General features: G+C 39.3%; 1 protein-coding gene and 1 long non-coding RNA gene across 4 annotated transcripts in view; both read left to right on the top strand.

Moving 5' to 3' along the window:
* Nucleotides 1–3,418, top strand: part of ttc17 (tetratricopeptide repeat domain 17) — a 37,324-nt gene extending 33,906 nt beyond the window's left edge. For 2 of the 3 annotated variants that reach the window (XM_061670251.1, XM_061670252.1), the window contains 2 exons: nt 2,923–3,066; nt 3,155–3,418. In XM_061670251.1, the coding sequence (XP_061526235.1) occupies nt 2,923–3,066; nt 3,155–3,286 (276 nt within the window). In that variant the 3' untranslated portion in view covers nt 3,287–3,418. Of the gene's footprint in view, nt 1–2,922; nt 3,067–3,154 lie in introns of those variants that run through there. The other variant, XR_009768169.1, reaches the window with a different exon arrangement.
* Nucleotides 3,419–11,922: 8,504 nt separating this feature from the next.
* On the top strand, nt 11,923–16,525 carry LOC133416047 (uncharacterized). Its single transcript, XR_009770209.1, has 4 exons — nt 11,923–12,115; nt 14,967–15,049; nt 15,753–15,820; nt 16,144–16,525. It is a non-coding gene; the product is annotated as an uncharacterized LOC133416047 (long non-coding RNA).
* Nucleotides 16,526–19,313: the final 2,788 nt, after the last annotated feature.

Here is a 19,313-nt window from a genome sequence, read left to right as displayed (position 1 = left end):
GTGGCTAAAGGTTTAGCCACATAAACACGTGATGTTGTGGCTAACTACACATCAGTGTGGCTAGGAGATTTTTATTGTTTAGCCACATTGGCCAAGAGGTTTCATGACCCAGTGCCAACCCTGCATCATCATTATTGATGATGCAGGGTTAAGCACCCTCCCCCTTTAAATCACCACACTAGCCAGCACACAGCTATGAGGAAGGAGGGGCACATACAAAAACGATTGTGCATGGATGGTGAAGGATTCATGAGGTTCCGTGGCCATATTTAAGTCGCCCGCAGTTACTGCCAGCTCATTCTGTAATTCATAACGTTGTCTTTTGCCACACCGGCCAAGTGACAATCCTCTGTCACACACGGATCACTCTCTTCAGCATGGACGACCATCATTGCGCCTCACTTAAAGGAAATTTAAAAATTAGGTGCTTTGATTAGCGGCAAATAAAGTTGGCAGTGTTTCTTCCCATGGACACAGACTGCCCCTTTGGTTCAATACACCGCTGTGCACATCTGCAAGAATACGACAACCCAGTCTAACCTTCCCCCTCACAGAGCTACGCCACACCGGATTTGCACTAGTCAGGAAAATAGAGCCCTTGGTGTACAAACAAAGACAGACACTATATGTTTGAAGCATTGTTATCATTGCCTCCATTTATACCCCAACTAGGGAGGAAATGCTTGTACTGCTTTCTGCTTGTCCTGTCCCATTATTTGCAGCAAAAGCCATGAATTCATTCAGTACTGGACCAAATGACTTGATGTGATGCAACAATGACAAGATTTCAGGATCAATCGATTGTGAATATATCATGATACTGACGGATGAATAAATACATTTATTTACATTCATCCGCGTTGTAGGAACCCCTTCTCAACGGTCAATTATGAGAGAAAAATGACTCCAAATAGACAGAAATGATATCTGCACCTCACATACACAAAATTGGCAGCTATATTTATGAACTACAGCATTTGAGAGCATTTGTTAGCTATTTTAATCACATTGTGTGTTAACCTCTCGAGACGTTAAATTGTACATTTCTGTTAGGGTTGGGTAAAAATATCGATTAATTGATGTATTTCAATATTCCTCCTTCCCAATCCAATATCAATTCAGATCAGAAAACTCTGAATTAACCATCTGGTCACTGGAGGGCGCAGAAAATCTACATGTGCACATTTGGCTATAGCCAGAAATGGAGTGGAGATGCAATATCATTAAAATAAATGATGTAATGTGAGGTTTATCAAAATTTGTAAGAGATAAGAAATATTATTTGTTTACACGCACTTCACTTTTTCAGTGTTCATACAGAACTATCATGTTTTTTACTTTTAATACCCGAGATGCACAAATAAGTTATTGTGCACATTTTATTTTCAGATATTTTATTGCTCAAAAATGTGTAGTGACATAACCCATATGTTCACAGGCACATGAAAATAAATATTTAAACATTTTCAGGTACTCTTAATTATTTGTGTATTTCTACTTCAACCGCAAAGCATTTAACTCAGTATTGAATCAAAATTGAATCATATCGCAACCTAAATAATCCAAATCATATCAATCGTGAGGTTCTTAACAATACCTAGCCCTAATTTCTCTATTCCAGCATTGATGGGGGGCTTCTTCGTGTCCATAATCAGCGGTTCACTTGCATCTCAACGTAGAAGGGACTTTCTTCGATTACGTCCAAATTCTGGATAGGGAGGACTGCTGGTTCGTAAGAGGTGTAAAAGAAGCCATCTATGTCAAACTAGAAAAGCTGGCTCTAAACAGAAGAGGAGGTTTGAGACATCACCTTTTGTCTGTATGTAAAAATGTCCTCACATATCAAAAGATTGCCTCATTCTACGGGAAGAGTGGGCCTAACGAGTTGTTTTGCCACAAGACGAGTGAACAAATGATTGGTATGCAGGACGGTTGTTTTCACTAACAACACTGGGTAACAACTCTCCCCTATTGTTGACCACCCCCAGGCGACACACCAACCGAGGCATAAATAGGGAGGCGCCACTCATAAAATTTAGAACTTAAGAAATCTTTTGAATTAAAGATGAAACATCTTCAACAATCAAGAACAATCATACTTTTGCGGAAATTTATATAGAAATAATGCTTTAATTCAAGATACATTGCATGATATTCTGGTACTAAAAAAGTACTGTGACACTGCGCCGTAAAAAAATAAATGATACTATGTTTTCAGTACCAGCATTTCTGCCCAATTTGGCAGGTAGAGAACAGTTCTCAAAAAAGAGTCTGAATGTGCTTGCTTCAAACTGTTTTAGTCACTGCTGTAAAGCTACGTTTGTTTACACCATAGTCACGGTGGCCACTGCAGCCCCATTTCAGGCAGCTGTGGATTGTGGATAAAACGGGATGGTTGTGAGACAACGCGGAGGGGTGGGATGGGTGGTGATTGCCGTGGATGCCCGGTGAGATCTTTCAATTGTCAAAATATTTCCCACGGTGTGAGAGAAACCCAGTCAGCCATAGTAAAATGGGGTACTCACAACTAAATCTGACAGGACACAATGGGGAGGTGGTCCGGAGTGTGACGGGAAGCATCCCGGAATTTCACGGTCCTTTCAAGTTATCGATTTATGTTAAAGTTGGGGTGCATTTTGTCAAATATTGTCAAGGTTCTCACGGTAAGGTAGGGTGAATGGTAAGTGTTTCGTGATGTTCAATCACTGCGCCATTCCAGTGTGACCACAAAATCAGCGACCCATCAGAAATTGTGACCCCAGGTGGCCGCTTGACAGTTGAAAAGCAAAAGAGAGGTTTCTGAATCATCATCAAATTGATTTGTGAGGTTACAAGAAATTTCCATCCCTATTCGTCTGAAATATTTTCTTTGCCAAGCGTAATCAAGAACTTCCTAATGTTTTTTTCCCCCCTGTTAACCAGGATGTTCCCCTCATCAGTCTGGCCAACATCTTCCAGAATGCTCGACAGTGGGAGGATGCTCTTACAGTAGCTCGCATGGCTGTAGAAATTACTCCACACTTTGTAGTAAACCACTTCACTCTTGCCAATGTCTACATAGCTATGGTAAAGCAATCATTATTTCCTCACCACTTATATCAGTTAAATGGATGAGCCTGTATGGACATACTGTTTCTGTTGTTCCTGACGGCAGGAGGAGTTTGAAAAAGCAATGCGCTGGTACGAGTCCACTTTGAAGCTGCAGCCAGAGTTCGCCCCTGCCAAAGACCGACTGAGAACCATTCAGTGTTACCTGCTTACCAAGAGGGAACGCCGTCATCCTTAAACCACCGAACAGATAGTTCCCAGAAGTTGCCCGTATCATGCCCACAACAGATTGAGAATACTCAAACGTACTCGTTAAAAGCCCGCAGTTAATTTGTACAAAAAAAAAACAGACATAATATGGAAAAACTAGAAGTCTTTTTCTCTTCCATTCACTCGATATAAACTGCTACAACAGCTATTTGAAACACTTAAATGTCTGTTCTCCTAATAGTTAATGTCTGGGTTTGCAAATGTGGAAGGGAAGTAAAATATGGCTTATATGCCCCTGTGTTGCTTATTACTTTAACACTCATGCAAGAGTTGGCATCTAAAACAAAAAGGGAAAACCATAATATTGTAATACTATTCTCATGAAAATACAACTATACTGAAATGAATCATATGGCCAGGAGACAGTTGTTTTAAATTTATTTTGATGATAAGTTCTAATTAAAAGGTTATAATACTGTGTTCGTTAAGCAATTCCTGAGATGGAATATTTTCAACAATATATGCCCTCGTTTCTGCTCATGGCAAATTTTTGCACTTTTCTTCATTATTCCTATTTTTATGGGACTTACAAACTGATTTTGCTCCAAGCTAATTTTGTTTCTTAAGGTAACCATCAGGCAGAGAAAAAAAATGGATTCCCTTCTGACCATCACTAGTGATAGCTCTATTAAATGTGCAGTAATAAAGGCCGTATGTGGATTTCAACTAATTGTTGCAGCTTCATTTGTATCTCTTTGGAAAATCAAAAAGTACACAAACACCAAGGTAAAATCCCCGTTTTACAGCTTGCACCTCACGTGCCTGTCTGTACACAGTAAAAACGCCTGCTTGCATACGTGTTGGGAACACTTTCCAGCTGACCACATGATGGCGCTGTCAGACTTTTCAGCTAACTGCAAGGTGTCACAATTTCTCGACAGCGCTAGCAGGGGGGCCATATACGACTTCATAACCAGACAAATATACATGACAAAAATGCCATTTTGAATATAATTATTCTAATAGCATAATTGCCCAAGTCATTTTTGAACGTTTTTGGGAAACAAGAAAAAACAGCCAATTCACCAAGAAAGAAGAGTCCAGTTGCCGCAATTAACCTTTACGAATTACCTTGACGGGTGGCTGAGAGTTTAAACTGAATACATTGGTATTTCTTTACTGACTTTGTGACAGTAAGTTAAAAATGGCCAATAATGCTGCAAGGCTAAGGATATGGTCAAAATACGTGCATATGTATCTTTTTATTGAACCAATGCACATCACAGTATCTCAATATATTTCATGCTCAAACCATTGCTTAAAAGATCAACTCTTGCTTCAACAACAAATGGGTTGAAGCAATCAAAAAATAACCACATACTGTGGTCCCCCAACCCCCAGTGCAAATGGCTCTCATAAAAATTACCATTCAAAGATGGCACAAAACTGCTGAACGCAGACCACCATTAAGTGCAAGAACTAATTTTGTGCATATTTCCACAAAAAAAAAAAAAAAATCACTCAAAATTTTAATTTTATGCAATGTTTGTCCCGTATGTCATTCAAATCCCCAAATTATTAGGCTTACTCCCTTTGCAGTATAGGGCACTTCACTCTGCTTTGTAACTTGAAGGACCCCTGGTGCATCTCCCCGTCCTGCCAATCGTCCAAGCTGCCATACGCGTTTGCAACATTAACAGCGTTATGTCCATGGTTTTGCAGGACACAGATTTCAGTAACTTCTCATGCACTTTAAGTGAACTGTAAATGGTTCTTATTGTAGAAGAAAAAAATCGCTTTTTGTCTAATTTTGATTTGAGAGCGACAGTATTATCTTTTCCTTTCGGCTTGTCCCTTTAGGGGTCGCCACAGCGCGTCCTTTTCCATGTAAGCCTATCTCCTGCATCCTCCTCTCGAACACCAACTGGCCTCATGTCTTCCCTCACAACATCCATCAACTTTATAATCTCTTCGGCTAATCTTCATTCCTCTGCTTTCCAGTGCATGCCTCCATCTTTCTAACTCTTCCTCCACCTGCTCCCTGCTTTCACTGCAGATCACAATGTCATCTGCAAACATCATGGTCCACGGGGATTCCAGTCTAACCTCATCTGTCAGCCTATCCATCACCACTGCAAACAGGAAGGGGCTCAGGGCTGATCCCTGATGCAGTCCCACCTCCACCTTAAATTCGTCTGTCACACCTACAGCACACCTCACTGTTGTTCTGCTGCCCTCGTACATGTCCTGTATTAGTCTAAAATACTTCTCTGCCACTCCAGACTTCCGCATGCAGTACCACAATTCCTCTCTGGGTACTCTGTCATAGGCTTTCTCTAGATATACAAAGACACAATGTAGCTCCTTCTGACCTTCTCTGTACTTTTCCATCAACATCTTCAAGGCAAATAATGCATCTGTGGTACTCTTTCTAGGCATGAAACCATACTGTTGCTCGCAAGTGCTCAGTTCTGTCCTGAGTCTAGCCTCCACTACTCTTTCCCATAACTTCATTGTGTGTCTCATCAACTTTATTCCTCTATAGTTCCCACAGCTCTGCACATCACCCTTGTTCTTAAAAATGGGCACCAGCACACTTTTCTTCCATTCCTCAGGCATCTTCTCACGCGCTAGAATTCTATTGAACAAGCTGGTCAAAAACTCCAAAGCCACCTCTCCTAAATGCTTCCATACCTCCACAGGAATGTCATCAGGACCAACTTTAGTTCCCAGCATGCATTCTACATTCAATGCTGAATTTTTGCCGTAATAAGGACGTTGATCATCGTTTGTGTTTATGTTACCTGTAGTTCGTTGAATGTGTGTCTTAATTAACTGTCAGCTTTATGTTGCACTTTGTTTGCATGAAACCCTTACTGTGCGTTGTGTGCAATATAGTATCCTCCCATTCTGTTCCGTTGCATGCTAAGCTGAGCTAAGCGCTACCTGGTGTCATACAAGATACTGTACACAGGGTCCTAGAGTGTTTTTCCTGATATTTGCACGACAAAGCCTCCTTCTCGAAGTAAAAGTGAGTGTCCTGAATGCCTCATCAGTGTCACAAATCAATCATGGCTAACTTCTCCAAATCAAACTGGCTACATAGGTTAAGCTTGCCTTTAAGTTCGTTAAACATATAAACTCCTTCCTATTTTTGATTATCTTCCTGATTGAGCTATTACAGCACCTTATGGTACTATTACTGTTACAGTAATCAGGTATAGTAGAGGAAATATTTTAAATTTAAAAGTTTTTTTATTTTAATTTTGGAATTATTCAAGGGGCCACTCAGAGTGTGGGCGCCAGCCGCCAGTTGACCATCCCTGGTTTAACGTACCGTAATTTAATTAAAAAAAACAACAACAAAAAACAGGTAGGATTCCAGTTAACATTTTGAAACGTTAGTGTTATAATCACAATTGGTCGGCGCGTGACGTCTTGTATTAAACAAACTTGGCTTTGTTGTCACAAGGTCACCTTAAAATAAATGTTCATATCTAATGAGTTAATTGGCTCGAATAGCTTGGCCCTCTTACAGTAAACGATTTTCATTGGCTGCATGCCAATGATTTTACGTCACTGAAGCTTGCTGAGGATCCACTGCAGTGTCCAAGATGCTTCAAAAATTACACAAGGTTCTGGTGGTACTTTTAGCACATTTTCAAGGATTCACCTTGAAAATTATAGTTGCCGTACAGAAAGAAAAGGGCAAGTCCAGTATATAAGCATATTATTCCATATTGTAAAATGCTCTTGTATCAGCACTTTTTTTAATTGCAAAAAAAGATTTGTGCACTCAAAAAATAATTCATTGGATGAATTTGATGGTATCCTGTTACCCAAATTCCAGCTAAACAAAACGTACATTCAATCTGTCTTCTGTTATCTGAACAAAGTATACTTTAGTGTACACATGATCGTAGCGCTTTCATTCCGTCACTCTCTTGCATTCATTGAACATGTTTATACTTAGTCTAATCAAGTTAAATCAAATTTTGTGGTGGAACGTCAGTAAAACACAATTCAACCCTGTTGTATGAATCACAACAGGCTTAGTATGTTCTTCTTATGCCAGTTTTGTTGAATGAACTAAGTCAATCTTGTTGGTTCAATTAGTGTTGTTTTTGTTGCTGATATTAGCATGATCCAATGACAAAATTACAAAAACAAAATATTTATCAATATTCAACTTTGAATCAACGTTTAACATAAGCAAATCCATGTGAAACACGAAGCAAAGAAAGGTTGACTCCTCTATTAATACAGCAACCTTCAATTTCTGGAAGGTTAAGTATAAGAATTTTAAGCTCGTACAATACATAAAGTACCTGTATCAGCCTCCAAACAGAATGTCTGATTGAATGACTAAACTAATATGCATTTTAACCATTATCATGTAACCTTGTGAAACCCCTCTTTACAATGTTTATAAAATGTAACAAAACATTCTCTAAAACTGAAATGATACAATCATGTACAAAACCTGTCACCTCAATGGGCTCCCTTGTTGGCTTCTATTACACAACAGACAGGGCCTCTGATATACTCATTTAAATGATTCCCCCAAAAGAAATTAGAAATTTCAAAAGGGGATCCAACACTTCCTTAAACCAAAATGTCCTCAGATCTTCACTTTTACAAAGAAAAGAAAGAGAGATCACAATGAGAACCTTGACATAAATTTCTCAAGACCATTACTCCACAAAGATTGTCACTTTGCCCAAATGCTGAAATGGTTTCAGATGTTGTGCCTCTGCTGTGAGTCGTAGGCAGCCACTTTGGGTCCAACCCTATGTACATCTGCACAATATTAAGAGAGCCCACCCAAGTGTTTTGTCCAAAGATCAGCCTTTATCTAGATGTTTGCAAAATGCAACCAAGTCCTTTTTTAAACCTTAATTTTTAAATGCATGCAAGGATTCATTTTTTACAAGAATATATTTGAAGAAAATTGAGATTTGTGCATGTTGTGCTTTGAAAGATACAACTGCTAGGTTGACATCTATGTGGTTTCTCATTTGAATGCGCTTGCAAACGACAGGATTTGAAATCCCTGACATTTTGACGTAGTACTGGCAATTATATTCAAATATTCATATATCATACCCGACCACTTCATGGCTGTTACCCACCCACTCGACTCGGCTGAACGGCAAGATGGTATTTCTGGGTTTTAAGAGAGCGCATCTCAGCTGCAGCCGAGCCATAAAAACACTCTATAAAGTATAAATATGTCTTTTACAACAATACTTAACATAATTTGTCATTTTGAATGTAACTGTGGTTGATGGTGGATGCCTGCATTCATTATTGGCAGCTTATTGCCTGTTCAGTTTGATGCTGTGTGAGGCAGCAGTCAAATCCTCAAATTGGTCGTCACTGGTTCGCATGAGCTAAACAAAAAACAAGAAGCATTGGCCGCAAATTGTAAATGTGTTGCTTTGAGTTGAATGGGTGATCTTAAAAGGGATTCATTGTGTATGCAGGCACAAGTGCACCTACATACACAAGTGTGCAATGTAATTTTCCTTTCATGCTACACCTCCACCGCTACAACCATCTCAGGACCTAAAAATGGCACGAGCAGCACAGCCTGCTATTTTTAGAATCTTGTGAACAAACACGATTGTTGCAGAGAGGCTGAAGCGAATGCACACAGGGCTTTAAATACAAACGCGGCGCATGCAGGTTTGTGTATGTTCTTCACCCTTCCCATTCAAATTTGAAGCCACCAAACAGACTCCTGCATTGCTAGTGTGCATTATTTATTGTTACTCCCTTGGTCTATTCCTGTCCAACAGAACTCTGTGCCAGCTCTGCTAGGAAATGTTTCTCAATGAATAATTGAGCTGAGTTATATTTTTGACCAGCCTTATCTTAGCTGCAGTATATAAATAGCTCATGTGCATCAAAGCATGCATGGATTTGTCAGGGATGTTGAGCCCAGCAGTAGGAGCCTTGTTATGTAACAGGCATGTGACTTGGCACACCACAGATCCACTGCATTGAATGAGCGTGTGAGGCTGTGAACCCATTAAGTGTTTTCAGACTGGTAGTATATTTACTGCCGGAGTAGCTCAGGCACACCGTTCTCTTTCTGAATTTGCGCACACCTTTTACCGTTTTGAGACAAATGTGCACTTTATTGACACATGTCCACTCTCACAAGAATTTAGGCTTAATACAAAAAGTGATGCATTCATCCCTTGCACATGATGGCCAAGGAATATAAATGGCTTTAGTTTGGTCATCTGTTAATTTTCCAGTTTTTCCACTTGTAAGTATACATTTCAGAAAGGAACAGCCTCTTTTGTCCCCACAACATTCAAGTCATTGGCAAACTGCTCCTGTCCACTGAGAACAGTTTGTCATATGTTCCAATGCTAAACTTTTGATGATCATTGTTGTGTTGCAAAGTATCATTTCACATCTGAGCCTGTATTTTTAGCACAACACTGCCGAGTATAGTAACGGATGTTGCTGCAAGATATTACATAATTGAGTGATAGTGACTTTTTATAGTTGCTGCAGAAAAACAGCGCAGGACCTGATTTGAGCCGAACATGACATGAGTGCATTGCTTCATTCAGTAAAACATTACATAATAACCTGGAGGAGAAACTTCCCACAGTGTAAGAAGAACTTTAAAAGCATCAACATGTCAGGGTTTGTATACATTAATGTAGTGTAAAACAACACTGTTACAAAAGTCCTTTATGACATGTTAAATTTGTTTATTTCTGTACACTTACAGTACTGTATGAGTCATTTTGATATAATTTGATCAATCAGGGTAAAGACATACCTCACTGAATTTCCATTTTCTATGCCACTTATCCTCATTAGGGTGGCGAGTGTTTTGGAGCCTATTCCAGCTGACTTTGGGCGAGAGGCGGGGTATACCCTGGATTGGTCACCAGCCAATCGCAGTTCTGAAAATTGCATGTCTTTTGAAACTGCTGTATGGTAATTATTCAGGATACACATTCTTCGGGGTCCTCTGTCTGCAATGTTTATTGTATTACTAACTTACGCTAACGCACTAGTGAAGTCATAATAATAGAAAATATATGAATGTTTTTCATAAATATTTGTATGAAAATAAACTTCTGGGACATAAATGTAAACCGGTCAAATTAAAAACAACTACAGCAGTGCAGTAAGTTAGTACAGGCAGTATTCCAAATAAGCACCACAGACAGTTCCACTGCACCATAAGCTCAACAAATGCAGCTGCTTCTCAGGTCGTAAAACAGATGTGTAAAATAAGTTTAGCAATTTACAGTGTATCAATTCCCCCCCTTACAATAATGTTCATACAGTCAAGTAAATGGGTGAAGTACAATTTTTATCTAATGGACAATATTTTACAAACCTTCCTGTCTTTTCTCCCCATTTGCACGTCTGTAGAGAAAGACAAGACCACGTAAAGGAAATCCTGCAAGTAAGATTGTGAAAATGATCACAAAAATAAGAAGGGCTTCTTAAAATGAATGCCATACTTTTGAGCACAAGTCATTTTTCAGAGATATTGCATTTGTGATTGCATGTTGCTTTTTTAATTATTATTTTTATCGGCCTGCCATGCATTTTATCTGATCATACTTGTGATTGGGATGGTTGATTTGCAGAGCCAGATGCATGCAGCACTATTGACCATTCACTATGTGCCAGCCCTGTGTACAGTATGTAGTGGGCCACCTTGAGCAGAGAACACCGCAGCGGCAGGCATGTTGAGGATGGGAGTTAAAAATAGCATCATCAGTCGGCCAAGCGGCGCTCCGTTACTACGCGTTTCAGCTTTCTGCCCTGTGTAGGGGGAGGCAGGGGAGAGGGGGTGCAGTGGAGGGGTCTGCAACCCTCCACCTCTTTCTGTAGCTCCGCATCATCACACATGGAGGGGGGTCAACGTACCTGGAGCTTGTACGTGGGTCTGCTCGCTGCAGGGGGAAACCCGACCTGAAGGCATTAGTATTTGTCCTCATGATCACCAGCTGACGCACATGTTAAAACAGAATTTTAGCTATCGCTGTGGAGCTCCCAATCACAAGGCAAGACTGAGGTATGGGCAAATAATAAAATGGCCTTTCCATTGTGGGGACAGAGGAGGAGAGGGTCTATTATTTTAGTCCCAGCATCTTCCCCCTTTTGTTTCATTGGACACATGGTGCGGTTAATTAATTATTTTATTTATGTATGTATTTATTGCCACAGCGAGCCCACAAGCTGTACATGCATGCTCCTGCGTCCATCTTCAAAGTGGGAGATTCTCCACCTGACGTCAACATTGACGCAGCCACCAAGAAAAGGGAGTCGCTTTTATTTTTGCCATTTTGTAAGGGCACAATTGCGTTGGATATCATTTGTAGGTGTGTGTGTGTGTGCATTTCATCTGTTTGCTTTTCGAAGCAAATCTCTCCTTTAATAAAAGCCTGTCCCTGCATGCACACATCTTGAATCTGCAGAAGATGAGCATGCATTTCCACACATTGTATTGAGGAGACGCCTCTGTGCACGCGCATGAAGAATGCACGAGAGAGAAGGTGGGATGGGGGTTGAGGAGGGTGAAGGGGCGGGGGGTGATGAAGGCTGCACGCACGAAATTCCTCCAAGGAACCTCTGCGAGCGTTCTTTTTTTTTCTTCTATTTTTTCATCACGCGCATGCTAAAAATAGAAACAGGGTTGGATCGTGATCCAGAAATAGATAGGGGGCATCACTCCTATAAAAGGCACACCATTCAAGAGTACAGTGTGTGCACTGTAGGAAGAACCGAAAAGCACGAGCACATTTTAAAGCAGAGACCACTTTTATTTTTCTCTTTTCCCCTGCATTGTGACGCTCCCGAATCTTGCATGGTGAGTATTGTGGAAAGCTTTCTCTTCTATCTTTCAGATTTCAGAAAAGCAATTTTCAGTTTTGATTCATGCCATTGTTCTGTGTAGCAGAGACGTAAATGTGATTGTTTGGGATCTGTGCTTGCATCTAGAAAGGAATCACCCTATTATAGGAATAATATGGGTAGATATGATGATGGCTGCATGCATTGGAAATTTGCTGTTTGCTGTCGGCTCCTTAATGGAAGTCTGAGCTATTAAACCAGGGTTTTACTGCTCTGAGTATTATTATTTTTTTGTGTCACGAGTGGGGAGCTATCCTGCCATTGTGGTGCTGAAGTGCTCTTTTCAACAAGGTCCAGATGACACGCCACTCTGGGCATTACACATACATTCAATGCACATCCATTTAATTCAAAATATACATTTAGGGTGTATTTTTTTTGGAGTGCTTTTCGTTTTTGTTTTTTTTACTGATTCAAATGTGATCGCAAAGACCCCTCGTCTTATTGAGGTGCTTTAGGTATAACCCAAATGAAATAATAAAATAAAAAGCTGCTCACCGCCTCAAAGAGAGCTCGATAGTGACATTTGAGTCCTTATTTGTAGTTTTTTGTCCCTTTGTGTGCGAGGAGGCTTGAGTCGTGACTGCTGAAAGTGGCACGCCGTGTGCTGCGTCAGTGGCGTCTGGCTCCGTTGAGCTCGAGACAAATGGGGGGGTGTAGCGGGGAGGGGGCTTGGATAGTGAACGGCTGGAAGACGCATACACGCGTGAAAAGGCTTGGACGGCTCCCGTGGAAACAGAGACAGAGGGTGGGGCCCCTCTTTTGCTTTAGGCTTTGGAGTCCCCAAAAAATTATACAGTTGACATAAAACTTGGACTCTGGCTTGAACACTTCAGCTCACATTTTTTTTAGTTGGAGTTGAACAACTCAAACTCCAGAACCACACACAACATAGCAAACAAGACTGTCAAAAATGGCTACTATTAAGTCACAGTGTATATATGAGCATCAGGTGCTCAATACCCACTGTTTGTGGGTGCTCTTTTCCACAGCATCCTCATTCGTCGGTGACAATACGTTCTGTCCAATGGAATCACAGGAAAGCCTCGGCTGTAAAAGTCCAAAACGCTTCTTTTATTCCATCCATCCGTTTTCTGACCCGCTTCTCCTCAATAGGGTCGCGGGCGTGCTGGTGCCTATCCCAGCTAACAGCGGGCAGGAGGCAGGGTACATCCTGAACTGGTTGCCAGCCAATCGCAGGGCACATACAAACAAACAACCATTCGCACTCACAGTCACACCTACAGGCAATTTAGAGTTGTCAATTAACTATTATGTTTTTGAGATGTGGGAGGAAACCGGAGTGCCCGGAGAAAACCCACGCAGGCACGGGGAGAACATGCAAACGCTACACAGGCGGGGCCGGGGATTGAACCCCAGCCCTCAGAACTGTGAGGCAGTCGTCCACCGTGCTGCCTTCTTTTATTGATTTTTTAAATTTTTTTTAATTTTTGTTAACAATGACAATGTTTGGATGAAAAGCAGTGCCAATACAGTGGGCACACACACATGCACACACAACTTCTTAAACCATAATAAAAAAAAAAAATAATAATAATAATGATAATATTGATGATGAAGACCAGAGGAGTCATGGACAAGAAGTGGATCCGGGAGTGGTCCGTCACAAATCTTTTTGCGGTCTGGGCTTGCTGTGCATACATGAAGATGGGAAGCCCTTACCCCAAAAAGCATTTGTGGAGGATATGAACCTCGCTTTACAACATGCCTATGAATATTTTCATTCATCCAGGTCATTTCATTCTCAGGGCATTAAATTGATCGCAACTGGACTGTTCTGGTTGTCTTAGAAGACGTATCGCTGTTTCATCTGAGCAGGCTCCATCAGTTCGTGCAACAAGGCTTAGGACGGCAACAGCCTGAGCCTCGCTATACATCATACCTGTTTGGGCCTGAGGAGTGACACTGCTATACACATACACAAAAAACACCTTGTAATATTTGAATCTTCACTGATCTTAAGAGTGAAAGACAAACTAGTTACACACAACCATCATACACAGGGGTATCTGCCTCAGTGTACCTCATATACTGTAGGCTAATTAATATTTCTAGTCCTAGTTACTCTTTGTAACACGTCCAAGGCCAAAATGGTATAAGAGTATGTTCCTAACCGTAAGAGTCAGCAGTACCTTTCAAGGACATTATACTGTATACCCTAAATGTTAAATGATTTATTTGCGTGTGGATGGCTTGCAGGTGTGATGCGTGTGATTTTTTAAATCATGCAAATTGTGTGTTTGTGTTGTGGTGGAAGAGCAGATGTGGGACAGATGGTCTTCCACAAATAATTTAACAGTAAAAAAACAAACAAAAAAACCCAAAACATTAAAGGACTAACATTCTGCTCAGCAATTTTGCAGAATCAATTCCACACCACCAACCTACAGGTAGTAATATTAAGAAATGCTGGCATTTCATTAGTATGTGTAATGTACACTCAAACTGATCCAAAAGAGTTGATACTTTTGTTTAATTTATCATAAAATTAATTAGGATACACAAACACTCATCCGTGTCTCATAGCATCAGTCACCAGTTTATTCAAACAACTTCTGACTTGATCCTAAAGGCCTCGAAACCATTGACGCGGATATATAATGTCATATTTTATTCCACTCCTACAATTTCAACATATTCAATCGGTCATTTTTTGTTTGTTTGTTACCGGAATATACAATATTTCAATCTTTATTAAGTTATGCATTTTTTTTTTATTTAGTGTATTTTTTTTCAGTGCTATTTTTAATGCTAAAAGAGGATACATTTGACTGTTTATCCCACAGGTTCCCGCACACACTTTTGGAGATGCTGGCTGGTATGGCTCAAACCAGTTGAAACACAGAATGGGAATGCTGCAAGGAGCAATGTAAGGGCCAAACCTGTCTTTATAAGTGTATACTTTTACGTTAGCTAAATATTAAATATAAATCAAATGTTTAGTGTCCTTTACTTTGGGGTTCATCCTCACTGGACATTGCAACAATAGCATCTTTGTTGTAACAACTCTTTAAGAATGTTTGATTGTATTTTGACATATCCGCTTTTTCAGGGGATACGGTATGCCTATATATATATATTTTTTTTGACAAATCACTAAATTTAAAAACAATGCAGGTTCATTATTGCCATGTTGTAGTATTTGTTATTTGTTATTAGATGTTGTATTGACACACATCAGTAAAACATAGAGCAGATTTGAAACTATGACTTTTTGGTATTTATCAAAGTAGCGTAATTTCGATGCTCCAAACATTTAAACACCAGGAACCCCTTTTCTTGTGTGACCTTTGAGTCTCATTTGTATGTTTGGTTTTTGGCAAGGGAGTTTACAGGATTAAGATGAGATGTACTTGTGTACTTTCCTGTATTTTTGTTATTCATGTGACTTGTAAAGTTAAAATATTTTCTTTATTGAAAAATATTCTAAGCTCTAAAATTTCAAAGGACACAGAGGTTCACAACACAAGGGATCTCATCTGTAATTTCATGACATTGTGTCCATGTTAAGAATTTGAGGTTTATGCCAAGGATGTGTGTGACCTGGGATTGTTTTTGCCCTTGTTGGACAGGTGACCGTGAAATAGAAGAAAGGGAAAAAGGAGTGACGCACAAACATTCAAACGGGAAACACTGTATGGTAAGTACCACAGTGGGGCTAAGAAATACCCCTGAAGATATTTTATAGAAAGGAGCATTATTTGATTATTTTTTTTAAATAATAGTTTATTCATATAAGTCATTTTCTTATTTATGTGTTTATTATTTGTTTTGTGACCATGAAAGTGTAAAGACCTATGGAACGACCAGATACAATGAGCTGATATTGTATCAGTAAATGAATGTGTGTTGATGAGGGTGTGAATATTATTCGTGTGTATGATTTGTTTGTGCTATATGAGGTTTGTAAATGTAATTTGTGTTGCAAATTTTAATTCTCTTTTTTGTTACATATACTTACAGGGCCACACCCATGCTGAGAATGTAAAAAGTACCATCTTTAAAATCCTACATATGGATTCCTTGTTATAAAGATATGTGTCGTATAAATAATACACATTTTTCATAAAAATAACAATATTACCACGTATCTAATGGAAATGTGTATTCCTAGTAGAGTACAGTACAAGGTTATGAAAGCCTGTGAGCTTTTATCTCCTATTGTTTTTTTTTGTTGTTGTTTTTTTTTAAACTGCCTTAAATACTGTGTAGGCCATTTCATTTGTTTATTTTGATGGCAAGTCGTCACCTTGGAGTGTTTTTCCATATGTACTGTATGTATGATAACATCTGGTAATCCTAGTAACCAACCGGATTATCATTATCCATCGAAGGTGTAATATAAATAAACGATTTCAAAAAGCCTTCATATATTGTGTGTTGTTTTATTCATTTTGTTGATTTTATTTTATTTTTTAAAGCAAACTGCTTTTGAAATTTTGTGGTCACTTGAATTGACTTTGTGCAGAGATGGCTGTGCACATCTAGCCTTTTAAAATGTAATAATAATAATAAAAAACTAAATCCCATAAAAAATTAAATAAAAAAGAAAATAAAGCAAAAATGGCTGTCTATAAACAGACAGTCAATTGCGCTGAATAACTCAATGTAAGGGCTTTTGTTTAATTCATGCACCTTTGGGAATGCACATAAATGTTTCGTTCCTTAAAAGTCACAGAGAGATGACTTTATCAGTCACACTCACTCACACATGGCATGAGGACCGTTGCTTTCATGTATGTGCCTACAAGCGCCTGTGGTTATGATCACAGCTGCTCTGTTTATGGACGAGATGGTGCTTTAATCTAAATTTCATTCAGGTTTCCTTTGAAAGCTCTGAGGCGAACTGTTTAGACTCGTGTTTACCATTGCTGCATTTCTATTTTTAGAAGCAATGCTCTTATATAACGGTCTTGCTCACATTATGGACCCATGCTGTCTGCTCCACTTTGCTGCATTGTGTATGTTGTACGTCGATATGCTCACACGTCTACAGTTTCCAGGTTTTAGAAGTCACAAGAGTCAATAAATAAAGAATCAAGAATTGAATAAGAATCAAGTTGCGGATGAAAACCCCACATTATGGTTTTGCAGGTATTTGCATACCATGCTTTAGGTCGATCGTACCTTCTTCATATCCTTAATAAGCAACATTTTTACATTAAGTGAATGCTTGTGTCACTGATTGAGCCAGTATTACTCATAACAAATTCCAAATCTACTGAAGTATAGATGTGACTTTATTGTATGTTTCTTGACTAGGGGAAGAGCTTTATGAAATGAAAATAAAAGTGGACGCTACAAATGCATCCATTGTTATGATCAGTTTTGCCGTGAGGAGCAACACTGGTGTATGGCTAATGAACCAATGACAAGAAAAAGAGGGAGGAAAAAGACATTCTACAGATTGTTGAATTGGGATAAAGAATTGCATCGTATATTGTACTGTGCAAGTTGCCAAAAAACACAGACACACACGTCTCACACACACACACACACAAGTCAGGGTCGTGTTAGAAAAAATATAAAAAATGTTGATGATCCCGAGGAGTACCATTAAATCCATCATAATGAAATTGCAATAATATGACACCGCAACAAACCTGGCAAGAGAGGGCTGCCCTGCACCAAATCTCACAGACCAGGCAAGGAGGGCATTTGTAAGAGACGGCACATACTGGAGGTCAAACAACACTGGAGGAGCTGCAGAGTTCCACAGCTTAGGCTGGAGTATCTGTCCATAGCAGCACTCCTCAAAGGGTGCACTCCTAGAGCTGGGCTTTATGGAAGAGCGGCCAGAAGAAAGCTGGTACTTTCAGCTAAAAATAAGTAGGCACATTTTGGGGTTTCAAAAAGGGAGAGTCCTGAAATGTATGGAGGAATGTGTTCTGGCCAGGTGAGACTCAAATTGATCTTTTTGCCCATCAAGGAAAACGCTAAGTCTGGTGCACTCCCATCCAATCTCATCACCTCAAGAACGCCATCCCCTCAGTGAAACATGGTGGTAGCATGGACAGTGGATATGTTTAAGTGCAACAGGACTGGCAAACTGGTCCAAGTCGAGGGAAAGATGATTGGTGCTAAATTACAGTGATATTCTTGAGCAAAACCTGTACCAGTCTACAAGTGACTGTCAAACTCGAAGGAGCTTGAAAGAACAGCCGCAATAGGTGGCGCAACAAAGTACTGAGTTCATGGAGGTAATAGGTGTGCACATAACAATTTTATTCTATTTAAAAATATGTTTTATATATATGTATTTCTTCAAAACTTTGACTATTTTGTCCAGATCCATCAATTGAAGCTCAGATCAAGAAATCAACTAAATTAGAGTTTGTAATGTCACAAAACAAGTAAAAAGCCTAAGGGGGTGAATACTTTTGCATGGGACTATATACACACACACATTTCTGATTTATTTAGGAAAGGACACAGAATAGTACAAGTAGCTTGAACGGAAAGTGCAGTGTGAATTAAATACACTAAAATCATAATTTAAAAAAATCAATCTGACATACAATACATTGACTAAACACTGGATATGTGGGTATATTTTAATAATAACAAAAAAGAAAGTCTAAAATCACAATATATTTTGACGCTCAACACAAATGCAAATGTATTTTTTAACTACATTTTGTTTTACATGAGATTTTTTTTTTTTTTTTTAATGGGCGATTTCTCTTTTGCAATACCCTGTACTTGTAATGCACCAGTTTAAAAATTATGTAAATGATGATGACGAAATGATGATAATGATGAATGATAATGATGAATGATAATGATGAAGTCAAATTATTATTTTCACAAATTCTTTAAATGCTCACCTGATCATCATCCAACCATTCATCCATTTTCCATACTGCTTGAGATTGAGGTCACTATCCATTTATTTTCATACTTGATGGAGAAAAGTATAAAAATGAATTATAATGACACGTAAAAGTGGGAACATTTCTTGTCAGGGGCGCCCATAAATATTCGCGACGTTTCACAAAATAAGCGTTTAGCAACAGCTCTGAAGGGCTGAGGTGACCGCGATGAGCACTAGATGGCAGTAATGTTTAGATAGCTATTATACAGTGTTTAAAATATAGCAGAAGAGGAAAAATATCCAACCACAGGTAGCCAAG

This window comes from Phycodurus eques, chromosome 2 (genome assembly GCF_024500275.1).
Source record: "Phycodurus eques isolate BA_2022a chromosome 2, UOR_Pequ_1.1, whole genome shotgun sequence".
NCBI classification, from domain to species: Eukaryota; Metazoa; Chordata; class Actinopteri; order Syngnathiformes; family Syngnathidae; genus Phycodurus; species Phycodurus eques.
This window is presented reverse-complemented; position numbering and strand designations above follow the sequence as displayed.